The 8,771-nt window shown below is 32.6% G+C and overlaps 3 protein-coding genes across 4 annotated transcripts; 2 read left to right on the top strand and 1 right to left on the bottom strand.

The window, feature by feature from the left end:
• The first annotated feature begins 479 nt into the window (after nucleotides 1-479).
• Nucleotides 480-3,642, top strand: LOC117216544 (EGF domain-specific O-linked N-acetylglucosamine transferase). Of its 2 annotated transcripts, none has more exons than XM_033463310.1 (10): nucleotides 480-970; nucleotides 1,188-1,394; nucleotides 1,463-1,611; nucleotides 1,681-1,844; nucleotides 1,926-2,043; nucleotides 2,112-2,265; nucleotides 2,346-2,546; nucleotides 2,639-2,772; nucleotides 2,832-2,934; nucleotides 3,008-3,642. In XM_033463310.1, exons 1-10 carry the CDS (start codon nucleotides 791-793, stop codon nucleotides 3,266-3,268), a joined length of 1,671 nt encoding a protein of 556 aa, XP_033319201.1. In that variant the 5' UTR covers nucleotides 480-790; the 3' UTR covers nucleotides 3,269-3,642. The 2 variants fall into 2 exon arrangements, with proteins under 2 accessions (XP_033319201.1, XP_033319199.1); XM_033463308.1 differs by having other exon boundaries at nucleotides 791-970; nucleotides 1,923-2,043.
• Nucleotides 3,562-5,421, bottom strand: LOC117216545 (uncharacterized protein At4g17910-like). The gene is made up of 2 exons (XM_033463311.1): nucleotides 5,275-5,421; nucleotides 3,562-5,191 (listed from the first exon to the last, which is right to left on the bottom strand). Exon 2 carries the CDS (start codon nucleotides 5,151-5,153, stop codon nucleotides 3,585-3,587), a length of 1,569 nt encoding a protein of 522 aa, XP_033319202.1. The 5' UTR covers nucleotides 5,154-5,191; nucleotides 5,275-5,421; the 3' UTR covers nucleotides 3,562-3,584.
• A 538-nt stretch (nucleotides 5,422-5,959) lies between these two features.
• LOC117216547 (ATPase WRNIP1-like) lies at nucleotides 5,960-8,000 on the top strand. Its single transcript, XM_033463313.1, has 4 exons — nucleotides 5,960-6,452; nucleotides 6,519-7,344; nucleotides 7,581-7,808; nucleotides 7,867-8,000. The coding sequence occupies exons 1-4, from the start codon at nucleotides 6,162-6,164 to the stop codon at nucleotides 7,959-7,961; spliced, it is 1,440 nt and encodes a 479-aa protein (XP_033319204.1). The 5' UTR covers nucleotides 5,960-6,161; the 3' UTR covers nucleotides 7,962-8,000.
• The last annotated feature ends 771 nt before the right edge of the window (nucleotides 8,001-8,771 follow it).

Raw genomic sequence — 8,771 nt, 5'->3', positions numbered from 1 at the left:
CGCTTTTTCCGATACTTGATTATGAAGAAATTTTATTAACAAGTATTGTTAACATAGAAAACCTAATATCCATTTATGGTATATATCAGGAATTTAAAAATAAAAATATCTATGTATGTATTTATGTATATTAAACGTCGATTATCGACGCAGTTAATTGACCTGGAAGTGAAATCAAATGTCTGTTCTCCCAAGCTTCTTTCGATAAGACCGTCATTATAATATTTTTACACTCTAAGAAAAGATATCAACATAATTTTTAATTTAGGTTTTGACCATTTTAATCATATAGGAATGTAGCAAACGAGGCATTATTATTTCTGCTGATTCTATCAACTTTGGTGATTGAATTCAATGTATGTATGTATATAATCTCTAGATTCTTACATTCAGCACTCAAAACCATAGAGGGCACAAACAAACCCATTGATTTTTTGCACGATCGGTATTTCAGGAAATGTAACATGAAATCCCATAAGGTGTTGAATCTATCGTACACCTTATCTGTGATAGTCACATTAGTGCGCCATAAATGATGTAAGTTACCGCGTGTCTACCTCTAACATTGACTTTCACCGATTTTCTTAAGAAGATACGCGTTCATGTGGGTGTACATGAACGTTGGTGTTTGTGTGACAGAGCCTACGCACAGTAGGTGAGGTCATATACCCATTCGCTCGTACAGGTGGTTCCTCCTCCATTCACGCCGTGCAGTCACTCTGTAAAGCGAGTGTACGACACCATCTCTCAGGGAATCTCGATTTAATTTTCATTAGTGCATCTCGCTAGGATGACAGATAACGCGTTAAGTATTAAATACTCAGTGACGATCGTACTGGTGTTCGCGGTCACACAAACATACAGTAATTACACGGAAATTGATCTGCCGCCTGATCACATCAAGTATTACTTCAACTCTTTTCCCACGGTGGCCGAAGAGTGCCGTAATAATACCGCCTGTCCATACAAGGTAATACGCGGTTTGTTAATAACGTGATTCTGTTACGATTTATTGATTAAAGGAGAAATTATATGCCCGGTGTATTTCTCATTGTTATTTCGTTTTCATTATTTGCATGAAAGCGTAATACGATAGTCGTGGAAGCATTGGACACACGCGCAAACACTTGTATAAAATTCGAGCTTACGAAAGATATTAACGAAGAATTTTTCTTGGAAAATCTTAGGATAGCCTTGATACCAAAGCTTGTTGGGGTTACGAGCCGAATTGCAAAGCCGAAAATTCTTTTTCCGTTCCTCAATGTCCAGGTGATCACAGAGGATGGGTAACAACGAAAAAAGCACAGGTAGAGACATTTTACGCTCAAGGCGATTTTGGCTACGTACGCGACCAAAGGAAAGAAATGTCGATATTTTGCAAACCATTGTTTGTGGTAAGTTTCATTAAATTAAAAGAAATATATGCTTTCTTTTATTTCTTATTTCATACTTTCGATCATAGGACGACTCATCGCTAGAGTGTTCGGAGCACATGAGATTTTGTCGAGCAAGGAACATAATGATCAATTTCACGGATTTAATTCAAAGAAAGGAACCTATACGATACAAGATGGATGTTCTGAAAGAGGGCCAAATTGGAGGATATTGCACGTAATTAAAGCAACACGTTAATCAATTACTTTTATCTCGCTTAGTATTCATATTATCTCGATCATCCAGATTAAATGAGAAAAGATTGCAAGAAAACGCGGACCATATTAGCCCATTGCAATCTTGGGGACCTGAATTGCGAAATTTCCGGAAATTACCTCGACCGCCGATTGTCAACCACGACTGTGATATCGTGATCGAAAAGCCAACGTACATAATGAAAATAGACGCTAGTAAGTCGTAAAAAATGATTCTCCCGATTAATGACTGTGATGCAAAATTCGTCGAACACGCAAGTCATTCTGTTTCAGTAGTAAATATGTATCATCATTTTTGCGACTTTTTCAACTTATACGCGTCATTACACGTAAACCTCTCGCACCCCGCTGCATTCAGCACTGATAATCATATAATGATCTGGGAAAGCTACAGGTAACTGACACTGGTGCAATACGAAAACTACGAGATACTAGATACCATGAGTTCTCTCTTACTTTCAGCTACCGTTCTGCATTCCAAGACGCCTTCCAGGCTTTCACGAGAAATCCGCTCTGGGATTTACATACGTTCCGCGGAGAAACCGTCTGCTTCAAGAATCTCGTGTTTCCCCTATTACCACGAATGATTTTTGGTCTTTACTATAATACACCTCTTGTACGATTACTCACTTTTTGTTTCTTGAGATCACGATCATAAGGTCAAAGCAATTTTTGTATCAATGGATACGCTTTTAGATTTATGGCTGTGAAAAGAGCGGATTGTTTAAAGCTTTCGGCGACCACGTGTTACATAGATTACGTATACCTCATCACGGAAGAAAGAACCAAAGGATACGTGTTACTTTACTTAGCAGAGATACTCAATATAGAAGAATTTTAAACGAGGATGAATTAACAAAGGCTTTGAAGGAAAATCCAGAGTATAAAGTGCGAAAGGTAGAGAGGTTCTAATAATATGGCATAAGAAATTAATTAAGGTGTTAAATAAATATAATTACAATATATTTAAAACATGTTTTCCTTCTCAGGTAGTATACAATAAAAAAATATCATTCAAAAAACAATTAGAAATTACAAGAAACTCTGACATTTTTATTGGAATACATGGAGCTGGATTAACGCATCTTATGTTTTTGCCAGATTGGGCTGCAGTATTTGAGATGTAAGTATAACAGACATGATTTCCCACGGAAATGTATCTCATACATAATTACTGTGCAGATATAATTGCGAAGATCCAGGATGTTATAAAGATCTCGCCCGTTTACGCGGTGTGAAGTACTTTACATGGGAAAATGCCTCAATGCTAGTGCAACAAGATCCCGTAAGCGATTGTATTCCAAATAAAAAAAAATTTCTTCAACATTTATTACAAGACTAATTGAAATTCTGTACAGGGTACACATCCTGATGGAGGAGCACACGCAAAATTCACTAACTACAGTTTTGATGTCAAAGAATTTTTACGTATAGTTTCACAAGCTACGGATTATGTGAAAAATCATGATTTGTTCAAAAGATTTATCAGTGGACGATTACAACATAAGAGAACAGGAACGAAAAATCAGACTAGAACAACAAGTGATGTAAATGCAACTCCGAAGTCGAAGAAAGTAACCAACTTGAAATCTGACATTCAATCCAAAGATGAATTATGATAAATATTTTAGGTAATGTGTTTCGATGACAACGAAACCTCTGAATAATAGGCTCACGATTATTAGTATTAATATCGAGTGAAAGAAACGACTTGTTACCAACTAAACTTTTTACTTATTTTTATACAAATATATGTATATACTTATTTTAATAAAAAAAGAGGAGCAATAAATATGGAATACAATTTGACATGTCTACGCAATGGCAGTGTAAATATTTCGAAGTTACTAATTGTTCACGCTGATTCGTTATTTTATTATACGATATAGAAAAGTGCATACTCTAGAATCAGTACAACGAATTGTACATTTGTATTTATAATTTAATTTGTACCTGTTTTCTGTACAATAATAAAACCGATAATATATTTACAGCCATGTATGCAATCAATATTAGCAAAGCTTTTAAGTGACTTAAATATAACGTACGTACTAACATATTAATCGCGCCAGTCATTAAGTTTGACAATAAAAAGAAAAATAGACCATTGTAATTTACAGCTTCGAGTATTTCAATTATATTTTTATTCGTATCTTTCTCGCATTTATCAGGCACACTATCTCGCTTACTTTTTACATTCATTTTACATGTTTTTGTCTTCTGGTTAAGTTTCGAATCTATGGTTGCATGAATTAATATGTCACATATTATTTCTATCAATAGTAATAACGTAAGTACCATAACACCTAAAGTAAGAATCCACATACAATAACCTGCATTTGCTAATCGTCTAGATACTCCAAAATATGCATCGCAAAATAAAGTAGCTGCGCACGTTTGCGCTGATATCAAGGACAATTTAATGCATAAAATCATAGACTGATTATAGTGCGCATCAAATTCATATCCAAATAATTTAATATGAAATGTTTTATGGCTATGTAGTAACGAATCTTGTGCATGTGAATTCTGATAAGTAGAATGTATTAACCTACCAACTGCTACACCTATTAGATAAAGCCCAACATATCCAGGTACAGATACCACACCTTCCCGATTAGCAGATATAAAATCATTCCTTGGTCTATTACTCAAAACCCATTCCTTCAACCCCTTAGTACTCAAAACATATTCATGCATTCCTAAAATCCAAATTCCTGATAACAGTGAGTACTTTGAATTGATAGTACTTGTTATAGAACTAGTAAATAATTTAACAAAGGCAAGAGTAATAAAAAAATTCCAATGAATCCCATATTCAGTAACATGCTTCTGATAACCTAAAACTTCAATGGCAACAGACCTGCTAAAGCCTAATATTAAAAGTGGAATACAACTTCTTGCTGAATGCTTTATATTTTTTGATATAGTATGGAAAAAGCCTATTCTAGGTTTAAGAACAAAGTCTTTGGCTTCTGGAGCCACTAAAGCATTAGCAAATATAAATAACCCGACACCAGTATCCATTAAACTATACCCAAACAATTCAGTTTTGGCAAATTTACGAGGAAAAATGTGAAAATCTATCGCTAATATACATATTGCTGTTATTAAGTTAGTGAATCCTCTAAAATTTGTAATGAAGGGCCTTTTGCCATTAGCCGGTCTCATATTGTACATTGATGTAACATCAGAATTAATTCCTAATAATAAAATATTAATAATAGATATTATAATCATGGCACAACATACTGTAACAACATAATCAGACAATACAGTACAACATAAAATACATGGCATTACAATTAACGCAAATTCTATTATAACCCTAATATTTTTATGAATAATCCGTCCTAAAAGACCCATTGCAGTTTTAGTTAAAAGAATACTACAAATATTTGGCATGAGTGCATATATGACCTCTCTGGAGGTTGTTCCACCATGACCAGAAACAAATGCTTCTTGTTCTTGGCGATAGATATTTCTATTCCATGTATTTGACATATTTATGCAACGAATAATTATTTGTCCTGACAAAAAATCTGTAAAGAAACAATATTTATTGGTAATACAGAATACTACGAAAATCCCAACGTACTTGGAAGAACATTATCTGAATATCTACCTCAAAATATTGCATTTTATGCAAACTGCAGTTACAAATAATTCAAGTCGATCAGTATTTTAAGTTAATGACAATGTCTATAGAGACATAGACAGAGTGCGAAAGTCAAATATTGCCGTGTAAGTGAATGGTAGAAAGGAATAGAAAGAGAACGCTGCATAGAGGTCGCTTCTGTCTTTGCCAAATCAGCATGCTCACTTATACCCCTCATTGATCAGTGTTACACGTTACATTTATAATTTATTGCGTGACTGTGCGTGCATTATTAGATAAGAGATCAAGGGGACAAGGGACCTCCATGATTCGTTCTCTTTCTACTCTATTGCTTTTTCAGCTCGCACACGCACTCTATTTTTATATGTATGGTCTGACCAATGAGACGAGGCAGTAAACGTAAACAAAATTTGATTACTGTGGCTGCAACTATTGGCTACCGACTAGTATCATTCGAGTGTCACTAGTCGGTAGCCAATAGTTGCAGCCACAGTAATCAAATTTTGTTTACGTTTAGTGCTTCGTTTTGTTGGACAGATAATATGTATCTCTGTAATAACCGAAACGTATACAATAAGCAATAGATGACGCTACGACTCATCTTAATGTCAGAAATTTAATTTAAATCGTTCAAACTAAGGAACGCATTTTCTTCACGCTTAATTTTGATAGAAATAATCAGATTTTAATGATAAATAATATATCTGAATATTATAAATTGATTGAAAATAAACAATACAAAATCCAAACTACAACACAACTGATACAGTGTATAGAACAATGTACAGAAAAATCTGAGTACTATGTTGTGTCCAGTATGCAGAAAAAATTACTCTATAGATGATGTAGAAAATCATATTGGTTAATGCTTTGGTTCAATTGATACGATTTTAATGGAAACATTATCAACAGCAAAGAGATCTCTTTCATATGAAGATATTAATCAAACAAATCCACTAAAGAAACACAAAGCCAATACAGTGATTAATATAACAAATATGAATCAACAGAAATCATTACCAAATAAAGAATTCATTTCTCTTTCTGAAAGAATGAGGCCTACATGCATTGATGATTACATAGGGCAGGAAAAAGTTATTGGATCTCACACAATACTAAAACAATTGCTAATAAAAGGGCATATTCCTAGCATGATATTTTGGGGTCCACCAGGATGTGGAAAGGTAAGATATTTACCAATTTGTATCATTTTCTAATTATTGATACTTATTTCTTGAAATATTTTTCAGACATCTTTAGCTAATGTTATATCAAAACTAATTAAAGAAATACATGGAGAAAAAGTACATATTAAAAATCTTTCTGCAACATCCTCTGGTGTGAGTAATATCAGAAATATTGTTAACACAACAAAAACTAAATCAAAATTGAACAATCAAGTTATTGTATTTATGGATGAAATACATCGCTTTAATAAATTGCAACAAGATATTTTTTTACCACATATTGAGGCAGGCACATTTACTCTAATTGGTACAACTACAGAGAATCCATCTTATAGCTTAAATTCTGCTCTGCTAAGTAGATGCCGTGTATTTGCTTTAAATAAGTTAACGGTATCAAATATTGTAGATATTCTTTGTAAAGCCATTTCATCTATTAACGGAGAAATATATAGTTTTCCACAAAAAACTTTATTGACTAATTTAAAGTATAGTTTAAGCTGTAGTTCTAAACCATGTTTCTCCATTAATCAGATGGTAATTGATTGGTTAGCAGAGGTATGTGATGGAGATGCACGTGTTGCATTAAATAGTTTAGAACTGGCAGTTAAAAGTAAAGTGTCAAACGAACTAAGTTCTTCTCATCTTGTTTCAATAACTCTTGACGATGTTAAAGAAAGTCTTAAACAAGCACATACATTATCTGATAAACATAATAATACTCATCATTTATATTCTGCTTTACACAAATCAATAAAAGCTGGCAAAGAAAACGCATCTTTATATTGGTTAGCACGGATTATGGCAGTTAAAGAAGATCCAGTGGATGTAGCAAGAAGATTAGTAAGAATATCAAGTGAAGATATTGGTTTAGCAGACCCTGATGCTTTAGGTATATATGATTAATAACAGTTTATTTATTAATGCAGGAAAATGAAAAGCTTGCAGTTGTCTTGAAACAGAATGCACTTTGAAGTAAAACTTTGTAATATTTTATTCTAATTAAAATGACATTTTTATAAGGTGCACATTGATCTTTTTGGGTGAAATATATTGAAATATATTGATAAGTGACTTAATATTGTAATGAATAGCACAGTAACATAAGAGATTAATTTTAAATTCTAGGCATAGCTGTTCATACTATGCACGGATGTCAAATGATCGGAATGCCAGAATGTGATGTGATTTTAGCACAATGTGTCATATATTTAACTAGAGCACCAAAGTCGCAACTTGTGTATAATGCTTTAAAATCTGCTAAAAATATAATTATAAACCACAAAGATCCACAACCTAGAGTACCAGTACATATCAGAGATAGTACGGGACAAGAAAAACATTATGCTATTTTTGGTAAGATATTAAACATTTAACATAAAATTTTATCATTTTCTCTTATTATTATTTATAGGTTGCCAAGAAGGAAATTTATTGCATAAAGAGAAAGACGTTCAAACTTATCTACCATTTAGCTTACAGCATGTTGATTTCTTCTCCGAAAGTTGATAAATTCTTTATATCGCCCAACATATTTTCTTCTAAAAACAATTTTCAATTTGTTTTACCTACACAAGACAAATTCTACTTCATACACATTGAAATAAATAAAATAAAGTTATATAAGTCTAATTTATTGATAAGTCGAACATATTTTACTGAAATTACAAAATCGCATGAACTACTATTAAAATTTGAATAACAATTAATAACAATGAAGAAGAGTTACGATTTACCTCGCTGCCAACGTCAACATTACGAAATGATTATATGAGAAAGTACAATTAAATATTAAAACCAAAAAACTATTGAAATTGTTTACTGATTTGAAGTAACAAAGAAGTAAAAAGTAAACAGAAGCAATAATCTTGACAATATAAAAAATTATAGTTCACTGTTCTAACGAGATGATTTTCGGATGTAATTCAACGTGACTTCCTCGTCCGAACGTTTTTGAATTAATAGAAAGTACCGCCTAACGATAGACCAATCAGATTCAATTGAAAAATTTGCAGGAAGAATAGCCAATCAGATTGAATTAGGGAAAACCTCATTGGTTGTGAAAATATTGCAAGTAATATTACATTTTTCAATTGTTATTCTTTTGAAAAGAGTACATATATTTACCGTTGTTCTTCTCAAATTATATTCTGCAATAATGCCACTCACCGTCTTCCTTTGATTGGTTAAATGCTTACACGATCTATTTATACAAAATACAAATAAATATTAAAATTCCTAACTACTTCAATTGTTTAACTAAAATTACTAAAGGAAACTTTTTATGACTAAATTAAACGTGATTTGATTAGTTAATAT

The sequence above is a fragment of the Bombus bifarius genome, unplaced genomic scaffold (assembly GCF_011952205.1).
Source record: "Bombus bifarius isolate JDL3187 unplaced genomic scaffold, Bbif_JDL3187 scf7180000010271, whole genome shotgun sequence".
NCBI classification, from domain to species: Eukaryota; Metazoa; Arthropoda; class Insecta; order Hymenoptera; family Apidae; genus Bombus; species Bombus bifarius.
The sequence above is the reverse complement of the archived record's forward strand: the minus strand, read 5'-3'. Positions and strand labels throughout refer to the sequence as shown.

Excerpts from the sequence above, each read along its gene's own strand:
- LOC117216547 (XM_033463313.1), top strand. The coding sequence starts at position 6,162 with ATGGAAACATTATCAACAGCAAAGAGATCTCTTTCATATGAAGATATT. Across the intron at positions 6,453-6,518 it reads GTCCACCAGGATGTGGAAAG|ACATCTTTAGCTAATGTTAT; the intron begins GTAAGATATTTA and ends AATATTTTTCAG. Across the intron at positions 7,809-7,866 it reads AAAACATTATGCTATTTTTG|GTTGCCAAGAAGGAAATTTA; the intron begins GTAAGATATTAA and ends TATTATTTATAG.
- LOC117216545 (XM_033463311.1), bottom strand. The coding sequence starts at position 5,153 with ATGTCAAATACATGGAATAGAAATATCTATCGCCAAGAACAAGAAGCA.
- LOC117216544 (XM_033463308.1), top strand. The coding sequence starts at position 791 with ATGACAGATAACGCGTTAAGTATTAAATACTCAGTGACGATCGTACTG. Across the intron at positions 971-1,187 it reads ATACCGCCTGTCCATACAAG|GATAGCCTTGATACCAAAGC; the intron begins GTAATACGCGGT and ends GGAAAATCTTAG. Across the intron at positions 1,845-1,922 it reads CATAATGAAAATAGACGCTA|TAGTAAATATGTATCATCAT; the intron begins GTAAGTCGTAAA and ends ATTCTGTTTCAG.